At 39.0% G+C, this 12867-nt stretch overlaps 1 protein-coding gene across 1 annotated transcript in view; it reads left to right on the top strand.

Moving 5' to 3' along the window:
• Window positions 1-12132, top strand: part of hbs1l (HBS1-like translational GTPase) — a 38561-nt gene extending 26429 nt beyond the window's left edge. The window contains exons 8-18 of the mRNA XM_047387938.1: window positions 675-792; window positions 2749-2895; window positions 3224-3298; window positions 3403-3520; window positions 6940-7008; window positions 7116-7220; window positions 7470-7560; window positions 7642-7750; window positions 9755-9855; window positions 10936-11080; window positions 11209-12132. Coding sequence (XP_047243894.1) covers window positions 675-792; window positions 2749-2895; window positions 3224-3298; window positions 3403-3520; window positions 6940-7008; window positions 7116-7220; window positions 7470-7560; window positions 7642-7750; window positions 9755-9855; window positions 10936-11080; window positions 11209-11220 — 1090 coding nt within the window. The 3' untranslated portion in view covers window positions 11221-12132. The remainder of the gene's footprint in view (window positions 1-674; window positions 793-2748; window positions 2896-3223; window positions 3299-3402; window positions 3521-6939; window positions 7009-7115; window positions 7221-7469; window positions 7561-7641; window positions 7751-9754; window positions 9856-10935; window positions 11081-11208) is intronic.
• The last annotated feature ends 735 nt before the right edge of the window (window positions 12133-12867 follow it).

The following is a 12867-nucleotide window of genomic DNA, read 5'->3' as shown; positions in this document are numbered from 1 at the left end:
TAATTCAGTTAAGTTAACCTGTGGCTGACTTAACAATCGATGCTCACATAACTGTCATTCCACTCCGACTTAGCCAGAGCATTTTTGCAAACACAAATGGTCAAAAATAATTTATAGACGTGCACCCCGAGAGACCTGCTCCTGTATCTGCAGGAAAAGGTGGTTCTGCAAAGTTCTGACTGCAGTTTTGACCCTACTTTGCATACAAACGCATGCCACACGTTTCAGTTTTTTTTTACTTCTAAAACAAAAGGTTAAAAGCCACGTTTTTTTGCATAAAATCCAGACAAAATAGCATGGAGTTTGTGTTTGTCACTTGACTAAATTTAAAGAAGTTCAAGGGGCATGAACATTTTTGCAAGGCACTCCATGTCCCCACTTTGCCTCTCTGTTATTATTACGAGAGCAAAACGGAAGCGAAATATTTGCAGAAACAGAAAGTGACATGGGTGGGAATGCATCCGTACTCATCAGTAACATCTGAAGTAGATGCACAATATTGGAGAGCCACGCCTAGTTTTAAATATGCATTGAAAGGCTTTTAGATTCCTCAGCACTCTGATAGCAGGATTGATATGTCTATACAGCTTTAACACTCTTTACACAAACATTTACACACAAATAAATATATAGAACAGATGGCTGTAACAACTCTTAACTGTGTTTTACTCCAGAGGGGTGACAATGGACGTGGGCATGACAAAGTTTGAGACAAACTCTAAGGTGGTGACTCTAATGGACGCACCAGGACACAAAGACTTCATTCCCAACATGATCACAGGAGCTGCACAGGTACACCCTGCCGAACTCTAAGCACATTGCACATTAATCAAGCCATTAAATGAGTGCTGTTACAGCGGAGCATTGGGAAAAGCATTCAAAATCCTTTTGTGACAGTGAAAGCAGCCTTTTTCATTTGTATTCTTTGCCAGATGTGTTATTACATTTACAAAATGATTGGGTCTATAGATGAACAACAGACAAAACAAAAAAAAAAAAACTGATAAAAAAGATTAGACTCTTAACTGAATTAACAAGTAGCATTCTTATTTGTTTTGAATTAATTTTGCATTATAAGCAAATATGATATGCATGTGACTTTGAAATGAATTTGTGTTTTGAATGCAATTTTAAGATACAAGCTAAGGTGCCTTACTAGATTATTCAACAGTTTAATTTTCTGCTGCAAACAAAACGTATTCACCCAAGAGTTTATGATAAGATGATTTTTTTATGAACCCTTTCATATCTCTACAAGACTCTTGATTCAAATCTTTTCTGCCCCTCCCGTCTGCTCTGTTGCACCGACATGTTGCCACACCCGTCAGCATCATTTCTGTGGTTTTTGCTGCTGTGTCACCAGGTGTCTTTGCAGGCAATGGTGTGCTCTTCTCGGGTCTCTTTTTGTAAAGAATTAGTGTTATTTCTCTTTTTGCTATATGACTATCCTCACGTTCAGCCTCTTTCTGTAGTGAGTAAGGGGTTTCTGTTTCAGACAGTCTCCTTAATCATGATGACACGTTTATGGTCTGTGGGCCAAAGAAGACATTTATGTCTGTTGTATCTACTGTGTTTGTTTATACATTCTCGGGTAAATTAAATTTTTTTTATACGCTACCCCAACTATGAGAGTTTGAGGAAAATAAGACTGCATGATTCAGTAGCTTATAGATCCGTCTAAAAGCAGCGATGACATTGAACTAATCAACTTCTGTAAGATCTTATCAGTCTTTCACAATCTTATGGAGGGGTTCTAGCTCTCAGAACTGGGGCCTCAGTTCATTGAATTGACCTCATGAGAACACGGTTCTCATAAGGGTCTATTCAGTGTTTTATTGGGGTCGAGATCTAAAATTTGACTGGGAGTACTTACCTTAATTCATTTCTTTTTCAGCCATTCTGTTATAGATTTGCTGCTAAATTTGGGATCATTGTCCTGCTTCATGACCCAGTTTAGAGCAAACTTTAGCTGATGCTCAGATAGATGCTGCACATTCGACACAAGAAAATACCAGAGGTCTGCTGCTGGACCACGCTTTACTGTTAGTTTTTTGCAGTGCTTTAGTTTCACAGAACATCACCCTACAGCAGACCCATGAGATAATTTCATATATTTTACTAATTACCCATCGCTTGGTTATTTAGCGTTCACACCAGTCACACCACATATCCCATAATGCACTGCAACAGGTACTCACTGCTTCAAGACATGAATGTGCACATTCTGCGCCTGTGATGGATTAGTCGCAGCAGGGAAACCTGCAGCACTTTCCATGTTGCCAAGAAATGAAAAACGTCAGCCCCACTGAACACCACACAGTTGTTTTTATTTATTGAATAAAATAATCCCGTTCAGACTGAGTTTGACACCCCCGCTCTATGGAGTATGACAGAATTACTGCTGTTGGTCTCACTTTTGAAATATTACACTTTCCATATTTCTTGTAGTTTAACACGTAGTTTTGCTCACCTGTGCTGTCGCCTCACTCTTTTTCTTTGCCTTTATGTTAATCCTTAGATCTGTATGTTAATGTCGTTTCTGTTTACAGGACTGGATGCCACGCAAAAGCATTCACTCCCCTTGACGTTTTGCATAGTTTGCGTTTTTTGCAACCAACCACTTTAATGTATTTGAGTTTAATTTAATAGACCACCTTCATATCACATAGTTGTGAAGTGGAAGGAAAAGGAGGCATGTTTTTTTTCAATCTCCATGTTTCTCACGGCCTTCTCTGTCTTTTCCTCCAGGCTGATGTTGCGGTGCTTGTGGTAGATGCCAGCAGAGGAGAGTTTGAGGCAGGCTTTGAAGCAGGGGGTCAGACCAGAGAGCACGCCCTGCTTGTGCGTTCGCTGGGTGTCACTCAGCTGGCTGTAGCTGTCAACAAGATGGACCAGGTAAGGTCAGCTTCACCTACGCACCCACGTCTGAATAGGTTCATGTAATAGAAAGATAGGTTAGAAACTCCTGTAAAGCTGTTCATGATTTATGTTTACATATATGTTTGAGATATATAAGTGCACTGTACTCAGGTGTGATAAATAAACCACACTTTAATTCTGAAATGTTTCCATCCAATGAAAACGCAGCGTTATGAAACTGCATTTGTGGGTTGTTTTTGTTTCCTATAATCTCCGGCATGTTGCTGACAAATTTTGATTTTACTGCCTTGCTGACGGGGGAACTTTGTTCGTTTCTTTTCCTTTGTGTGTGTTTATGATTTAGGTAAACTGGCAGCTGGAGCGTTTCCAAGAAATTAGCTCAAAACTCGGCCATTTTCTAAAGCAGGCAGGATTCAAGGTGGGTTTGGACCCAATCTGTATCACTGTTGCTACTCAAATGATGCTAAAAAAAGTATTTTCTAGTCTGTTTTTGCTTCATCCAAGACGTATCTGTTTCCCCAGGAATCTGATGTTTTCTTCATCCCCACCAGCGGCCTGTCAGGAGAAAATCTCACTAAAAGAAGTGCAGTATCAGAGCTCACTTCTTGGTACACCGGACCCAGCCTTCTGGAGCAGATTGGTAATCAGATCCATCCCAAGAAACACATTTTTTTTCTGCACGTTGTTTGCACCCTACTTACACTTATAGTTTTGAATATAGTTTAACTCGGTAAAGGGAAACCAGCCTATAGATTCAAATGATTGCATCAAGATTTTGAGAATTTCCATTACACAGGCTGCCCTGGGGGGGCACGGCGGTGGCGCACGCCACCCATGTACAGAGGCCTTAGTCCTCAACGCAGGCTGTCCCGGGTCCAGCCCCTGCCTGTTGATGTTTACTGCATGTCCTCCCCTCTCTCCCCACCCTATTTCTCCTGTCTATTTAGAAAACAAATTGAAAAATTAAGACCAATAGTGCCCCCAAAAAATAATAATAATAAAATAGATAGCAGGCTACCCAGAGAAGCATTCTACTGCCAAAGAATGTCTCCTTTTTTAAAACTTCGACTTGTCAATCTTTGAAATTGTAAAAGTTTTTTTATTGCAAATAGATTAGGAGCAGGTTGCCTTTTCTAAAATAAATGCACTGCTTCTTGGAGTTTGGTTTCCTTTTGTGAAGCCTTTTAGGTTAAATATCTAGTCAAGTCTGACTGAAACTCTCAGCATGCAAAGGCAACTTTTTTGAAGAAGAAGAAGTTTTCTCAGATGTTTAAACATTAGTTTTAACCTGTAAAAAATGTCCTTAACCTTGTAGAGCATTTCTTTGACTCATTTTCCAAAACGAGAAACAAAAAATTGCTGAGTAGGTAAATGTCGCTTCACTTACATCAGGACAACTTAAGGAAGGTGTTAAAGCCGTGTTGTTGGGCTTGTTTTCCTAAACATGGCTTATTGTTATTGAATGATTAAAAAAAACAAATTGCAGTGAGAATCTGTTTCTATAAAAAAAACAAGAAAAGTAGCAATTAGCTGTAGAGTTGCAATGGTTTGTGCAAATCAAAAATACATTTCAGAAGAGCTAAAAAAGAAATTTTTTGCTGATATTTCCAGAATATTTTATTAGGCCCGAGCAGGAAGGCCTGCAAGGACCTTTTGTAATTGTAAGGTTTCTTATTATTTTTCCGTTGCGTCTTTGCGGGGCAATTTGGGGACTTTGCCATGCACAAAAACACACACGATTTTACCCAAAATTGTCCCCCACGTGAAATTCTTGTTCCTTAATGTCGTCGTCAGTGGGTGTGGCCAAACCACTTAGCAACGCCCCCAAATGTGAGATAGGCCGAACCGTAAGTCGTAGTGATCTGAAATTTGGCACACATGTAGAGCTCCTCAAGCCAAGAAAAAAAGTATCTCGGGGGTATGCCCTAAAACGCACAGGAAGTCGGCCATTTTGGGTCAAAGCCCAATTTTTGGCCGTTTTTCACTTTTACTTCAAACTTTAACAAACTCCTCCTAGGGATTTTGAGCTATCAGCTTCATATTTGGTCAATATGCAGTTAAGGCATGGAGGATTAAAAGTTATCAAAATCGTGAGTTTTCGGCCATGTTTAGGGGGCGTGGCCGGGGCACGAAAATGGCGTTCGCGCCCAAAGTGGAAAAAATGCAATAACCTTCCCAAAGAAACGCCAAATCACACCAAAGTTGGCATGAAGGAGGACCTTCGGGTTCCCGACGATCCTATGGGGTCATATGCTGACATCATCAAAGCCACGCCCCCTCAGAACAGGAAGTCACTATTTTTATTGGGAAAGGTCGCTATCTGCCTGTCTAGACTCAATCAACTTGAAACTGTGTCAGGTGACTGATAACTAGTGGGTCTAACTTCGTTTGAAGCACAGTGATTTTTCATAAAAGGGCTGGCCGTTGTGGCGCGGCGAAGTTGGACGTCAAGCCATGGCCATACGTTTGGCTTTCATTTCCACATACATCATCTGATCTGCACCAAATTCAATGTGATTGATCCTAGTCCAGTACCCAACAGACATCTGATGACATATTCGGTGGGCGTGGCCTAATTCGTCCACAGCGCCCCTAGAATATTAAAAAAAATTAGCCCCAAGCCCTGCTTTGACCGAGGATTGTGAAATTTGGTACACATATGTAACTTCTCAGGACCTACAAAAAAGTCTCTTGGCGCGGTGATCCAAACCCAACAGGAAGTTGGGCAATTTTGATTGAAGTTGCCATTTTAACGCCATTTTGGCCGTTTCTAGCCCGCATATCTGAGCGAACTCCTCCTACAGCTTTTGACTTAGAGACTTGAAAATCACTCAGTTTACTCTTAAGGCATTTGGGGATCAAAAGTTATCAAAAGCTTTTTGATACATGAAAGCGTGTGGGCGTGGCCACGCCTCAAAATATGACTTCTCGCCATAAAAGAGGAAATTGATATAGCTCCTACAAGGAAAGTCACAGAGACCTGAAACCTTCTGAGATTGATCTGCCTCTGGCCCTGAACAATATTCACTGATCAGATGCTGACATCATCAAAGCCCCGCCCCCTCAGAACAGGAAGTGTTATGTTTTCCCTTACAGAGTCAATTTTTGATGTTCTTCACCTAATCAATGTGAAAATGTCCCAAGTAACAGATAACATGATGGTCTAAGACAGTCACCAGTACTGACGGCTTTAGCTGGAGGGTGCGTGGCGAACTCTGATGTCACGCCACTGCCATACGTTTGCCTCTAAATTACACATGCATGGTCTGATTCACTCCAAACTGAATATGGTTGATCTTTGTCAGCCCCCAATGGATTACATTGAAATTTGGATCAACAGCGCCCCCTAGGACACTTCAAGGGCTATTTCTCCCTCATACATCATCGGATCCACTTGAAATGTAGTATACATGATCATGAGTTAATGATGGACATGTTGACACAGTCAATTGATGACATCACTTTAGCCCCACCTACTAAGAAAGAAATGAGTGTAGCTTCCATCTGGAAGGTCGGATTTCCCCCAAATTTTAAATGCTTCTCGCCAGACCACGACTCTGCATGACCGAAGATCATGTGACATGTCGCTCACAGTACCCCTTAGTGGCGACATTTGGAATTGAACAGCGGCCTTGTTGGTGGCATTCAGCCGGCGATGTCAGCCTCCCACTGTCGCTGCACAGAAAGAGTTGCGCTGAGGTGCGACGGCCTTCAATGCTGCTTGCCGCTTTAATTCAGTTTTATAATTTTATTATTTATCTTGTATTTTATTTTCTTTCATCTAGTTTCATTTTATTAGACTGTTTTCTTAAACACAGTTTTGCCAGCACATTTATAGTAAATTGAGTGACACATTCCTTAAATCTGTTTTCTTTCTGGTTTTGCATGTGTGTTTTACCTAGTTGTGACTGTTAAGTGCTGACCACCCAAATTCTGTCCAGTACTAGAGAAAATGATTCAGTGCCATACATGATCAGACTTCTCGTAATATTTCTGAATCTTTTACTTATCATGGTTTTTACTTCCTCTTCTTCTGTCGTCTATGGCTTTGCCCTCAAGATGCGTTCAAAGCCCCTCAGCGGTCAACAGACAAACCTTTCAGACTGTGCGTCTCAGATGTGTTCAAAGGTAAAAAATCACCTCTGCATGGAGAAAATTTTGTAAATTGCTCTCTTTATTTTGATGTTTTTTTTTTTATTATCTAAATGTCCTTAAATATGTGAATCAATTTCCAGATCAGGGCTCAGGCTTCTGTGTTACTGGAAAGATTGAGTCTGGTTACGTTCAGACAGGAGAGAAAATACTGGCTATGCCTCCCAATGAAACCTGTACAGTTAAAGGTAAGCACTATTCATAGAGTTCATCATGAAAGCCCAAACTTTTCCCCTCAGGATCTGCATCGGTTAATGTTTTTTCCCTGAACTTTATTTTTTGTTAGAATTACATTTCTTTGCAGCAAAATGCAATAAAATTCACAACTTATTGAGCTTTAGTTTTGTCTATCTCACTTTGTGTGACTGTGCTTCTGATAATAAACACTGCCACCCTCTGGCCACTGACTGACTTGCGCTCTGCGCCATGTGCTGCAGGAATCACTCTTCACGATGAGGCTCTGGACTGGGCTGTAGCAGGAGACCATGTCAGCCTCACAGTCACTGGAATGGACATCATCAAGATTAAGTAAAGATCTTAAGCAAGAAACAATGATTTCATTATGTGATGTTATGCATTCTGTCTGCCTGTAATTCTGCTTCCTTCCAGTGTTGGCTGTGTGTTCTGTGATCTCAAAGATCCGATTCGAGTCTGTACTCGATTCAGAGCCAGAATTTTGCTCTTCAATATTGAGGTTCCCATCACACAAGGCTTTCCAGTAAGTGCCCCCAAACAATCGCAACTTGTTCTTAGTCTGGTAACACTGAGTGTGCTGGAGTTAACAGGCATTTCTTTCAGGTTGATCATTTACAAAGAAAAATCTAACGTTTAAGCTCTCAAACTGTTTTTTATGATGTTTACCTATTTCAGTGAATCAATTCAAAAAGTTAAACTCTTGTAGCGATTCATAATGCAAAGAAATTAATATGACTTGCACCTCATGAAAACCTAAAAGGTAGTTTCTCTGAAAATGTGAATGTTAGACTACACCAATAAAAATGAGGGTTTTTAGTACAGTAAGGTTATGTTGTGGTCTGTGCAGTAATGAGGAAGACTGCAGTTGTTCAGCAGACACTTAGACAGACTCCAACCACAAAGAAAATGAGCCTCTAAAGGTCATTGCTAAAGGTCATTGCTAAAGAAGATGGCTGTTCAGAGTGCTTCGTCCAAGCATTTTAATGAGAAGTTTACTGGGAGTAAAAAGAGATGCACAACTGCAGAAACTTAAACCATGAAAATATTGCGAAGGAAAACTAATTGAAGTGTTTGGGGGACATTCAGATATTGTGGCGTGAGGCTAGATGTGGAGCTTCAAGAGCCACAGCCCACCGACGTCTCCAGGACCTGAGCTTTAACAGTCTCTCCTGAACTAGAGAAAACATGAGAACTGTCTTATCCGGGATAAGAAATAAATTGTCGAGACTAATGCTGGTCCAAAGTCCTCTTTTAAAATTAAATAAAATTAAGCATTCATTTGGAAATCAGTTATAGAGTCTGGAGAAAGAGTGGCGAGGCACATAATCTATGTTGACAAGCTTTATGGAGATGATGATTTCATTCCCCAGCAGGACTTGGCACCTGCTCACACTGTCAAAAGTACAAATACCTGCTTTAATGACCACTGTGCTTGATTGGCCAGCAAAATCACATGTCTTACCTGTCTGAACCTCATAGAGAATCTATGCATTGTTGCTCAACAATGCAGACAAACTGAAGGCTGCTGTTAAACCAACCTGGGCTTCCATTACACCTCAGCAATGCTACAGACTGATTGCTTCCATGACACTCCGCATTGATGCAGTAATTCATGCAAAAAGAGCCCCAACCAGTACAGTACAGTACATGGATATACGTTTGTTTTAAAAGATGATTTATAAGCTTAAAATCCTTTAGTTTTTTCTTAAGTTTATACTCCAAATATTAAAGGTTATCATGAGCTATAAGCCATAATCACCGAAGTTAACAGAAATAAACACCTAAAAACTGACATCCTGTGTGTAATGTAAGTCTATATTATATAAAATTCACTTTTTAAAAACAATTACTGAAATAAACTTTTTTAAGACATTCTAATTTATTTGTATTGTTGTAGAAGGTTTAGGATTTGTCCTGGAAAAACATTTAGGCCTAAATAAGGATTGAAAAAAATGTTTTTATTTCCTATCTTCACCTGCTCCATCGTCTAAAAGTAAATCAATATGAAATTGAATAACAAAACAATGAATAAAATCCAACATGAAACTACATGGATGTATGTTTTGTTAATTAATATAAAATATAAAATTATAATAAAAGAACAAAGAAAAAAAAAAATGACAAATTTGAGAGGCTTAGCTGTCATGCTGTAAATGCTCTCAACAAATGGATCGAGGAAACTGGAAATTTGAGTTTTGTAAAGCCTGTAATTATGATATGACACAAAGTGCGGTAATCTTGCACTTTGCCCTGTGTCTTTCTCTGATTCTCTCCCATTAAAAAAACAACAAAACAACTGCACCTGAAAAATCCTTGACAATTACGAAATTAAATTGAACATTTAATTACGCTGTGGTCTCTTTATCTTTAGAAATGTGAAGTTTTCCACCAGGCGTCTGAGCTTTTGTTTTGTTTGATACAACAAGTAAAGTAAAACACAGTTCTCCATCATGTTCAAGCTGTTTCTGACCCGAGTTTGCGTGAGCTTCCTAAAAACGATCATGTTTGTGTGTGTTTTGTTGCGCAGATGCTGTTGCATTACCAGACAGTGAGCGAGCCGGCCACCATTACGAAGCTAATCAGCGTTCTACACAAGAGTAGTGGTGAAATCCTCAAGAGGAAGCCAAAGTGAGTGTCACTGCATTTCATTTACGTTTATAAATGTAACCCTCTGTTGCTCAGAATTACTCTGATGGTGTTTTTCCTCATTTAAAACCACAATGCAGCAGTGTGTGTTAGTGTGTGTTAAGGTAAATTAGTGTTGGTAGAAAAATTGGTCAGCTAATTGTCTTTTAGTTCTTAAATTATGTTTGATATGTATTTCAAATTCTGGAGTAAATATCAGATATTTGTATAAAACATTAAACTGGATGTACATAAAAATTGTTTTTTATTAAATATTCAGTTCCTTCAAACAAATGTTCACATGTTGATGTCTAATCATTTTTTTATGTATCTGATAAAGAACATGGTCTCATTTGAGGGAAACATCAACATTTTATCTGGTTTCACTCATTTAACAAAAGATTTTAACAAAAAAGTGTATTTTAACTGACTCTCCAGGACTTTCCATTTCTTCATACTTTTATATGAGCAGCAGCAATAGCCTGCTGTAGGTCCCATGATGACATTTTAAGGCTTTTGAAGACTTATTCTAGCACTTTGCTGTGCTTTCAGGGTGGACCTGCTTAGACATCCAGAACCTTGCATGTTTGCAAGGTTCTGGATGTTTTGAACGTCCCATACCATGTCCCATTTCGGCTTATATTAAGTTCTCTTTAACTCCATTACGAGACTCATAAACTGCTGCTGTTGTCTTTCTGAAGTCCTCAAACAGCTCTTTTGTTCTTACCATGATTCTCTAGTCAGGAGCAAACTAAACTAAATGTCTGATATTGAAACAGGGCAAACGTCCTTAAAAATGCTGAGTAACAATGTTTTCATCATGTGCCTGTGCTGTGATACGTCTGCTTTTGATTTTTAGCCATTTTAAGTGGTAATAAATGTGGGGCTGCACTAAGTTGTTACATTTGTAGGAAAAATGTCTTGTTTTGGTTATCTGGTTAATTTTTCAGTATTGTTAAAACTGATGTTAAATACCCACATTTCCAAATAGAAAAAGACACCAACTGACTCTAGAGGGGTGTCCTAATTATTTCATGAGCGTGGCTTTGTTTTGTTTACCTCGTGCTTATGTTTCTTGTTCAGGTGTTTGAGTAAGGGTATGAACGCCATTGTGGAGATTCAGACCCAGAGGCCGGTGTCATTAGAGCTATACAAGGACTACAAAGAACTGGGGCGCTTCATGCTGAGATATGTTGGCTCCACCATCGCTGCAGGTGTTGTCACAGAGGTAAGGTGCAACTAAACGTATAACTATCCCTGGACTGTTTGTTTTAATTAACCGTTTATATCTTGCATATCTCAGATTGCATTCTAATATTTCCATTTTGTTTCCTTTTGATTTTCTCTTCACCGCAGATCAAAGAATGAAGGTCATTTTCACGAACAAAGAGCATTTCGGATCATGCTCGGCAACACGTTTGCAGCCAGAGACACCGAGGAGTTCTTCCAAGAGATGCCACTCAATGAGTCAGAGCACCATTTTTTTCCAACCAGGTGTCCCTGGTGTTGACCATCACGATCAACACTAACTTCACCCAGCAAGCCCATTGCTAATAAAGTTAATACAGTAATTAGACTTTAATAAAACAATCCTACTACAGGGATTCACATTGAAGAAGCTGCAGCTGATCATTAATCCTGACTGATGTGGCCCTCTGCTTTATTTAACTTCATGAACAAGTCAAAATTAATTTCTTTGTATTTAAAAATTATTCAGTTTACAGCAGCTGTTTTTTTTTTTTTTTCAAAAATGAATCTAAAGCTTGAAAACCTTGTACGTTTGGAATCAGTGGAAAAGAATGTTTCTTTTGCTAAAAACTATATTTGCATTTTAAGTCTGCCCAGGGTTTGAGGGTGGTGAACTGCATGAATGCTTTTTAGTTTGGTAAACAAAAAAGGGTTATCTACTTTAAAAAAGAAGGCAGAAAATAATTCAGATGCTTCTTTAAATGAAAATAAAAGTAAAACAGCAAATTAAAAAGTTTTTTATTTTTACCTCATTTGGAAGTTGAAGTATTTTAGTTGAAAACAAAAAATGTGAAATGAACTCTGCATCCACTGCTTATTGTTTGTGTTTTGATTAAAAAAGCTGAATTTACTGGAAACTAGTAACAATACAGAATAATTTCAGTGCATCTGTTCAGTACATAAAAATATGATGTAAAAATAAGGTTAATAAAAAAAAAAGACCTTTCTTTAGAGCCATCACTAACAACACCCAGAAGGCATTATTCATTAGCCTACAAATTTTCAAGGTAAATAAAATTACAATATTCCTAATTATCTGTTTCTTGTCTTCTTGTTTGTCCCACTCTTGGTCTGCAAGTACAGGATATAAAACATTTTCAGTTGATTGTGAAGGAGGACATAAATGACTATATTTTCCATTAGAAATGGCCGAAATGCAGTCTCCAGAGCCTATCACCTATGGCTATGAATATTGTAGCTTCACACTGAAGGCATCAAAACTATGAATTAACACATGTGGAATTATATACTGAACAAAAAAGTGTGAAACAACTGAAAATATGTCTTATATTCTAGGTTCTTCGAAGTAGCCACCTTTTGCTTTGATTACTGCTCTGCACACTCTTGGCATTCTGTTGATGAGCTTCAAGAGGTAGTCACATGAAATGGTTTTCACTTCACAGGTGTGCCCTGTCAGGTTTAATAAGTGGGATTTCAAGCCTTATAAATGGGGTTGGGACCATCAGTTGTGTTGTGCAGGAGGTGGATACAGAACACAGCTGATAGTCCTACTGAATAGACTTTTAGAATTTGTATTATGGCAAGAATAAAGTAACTAAGTAAAGAAAAACGAGTGGCCATCATTACTTTAAGAAATGAAGGTCAGTCAGTCCGAACAATTGGGAAAACTTTGAAAGTGTCCCCAAGTGCAGTTGCAAAAACCATCAAGTGCTACAAAGAAACTGGCTCACATGAGGACCGCCCCAGGAAAGGAAGACCAAGAGTCACCTCTGCTGCAGACGATAAGTTCATCCGAGTCACCAGCCT

The sequence above is a fragment of the Girardinichthys multiradiatus genome, chromosome 15, assembly GCF_021462225.1.
Source record: "Girardinichthys multiradiatus isolate DD_20200921_A chromosome 15, DD_fGirMul_XY1, whole genome shotgun sequence".
In the NCBI taxonomy this organism is placed as follows: domain Eukaryota; kingdom Metazoa; phylum Chordata; class Actinopteri; order Cyprinodontiformes; family Goodeidae; genus Girardinichthys; species Girardinichthys multiradiatus.
This window is presented reverse-complemented; position numbering and strand designations above follow the sequence as displayed.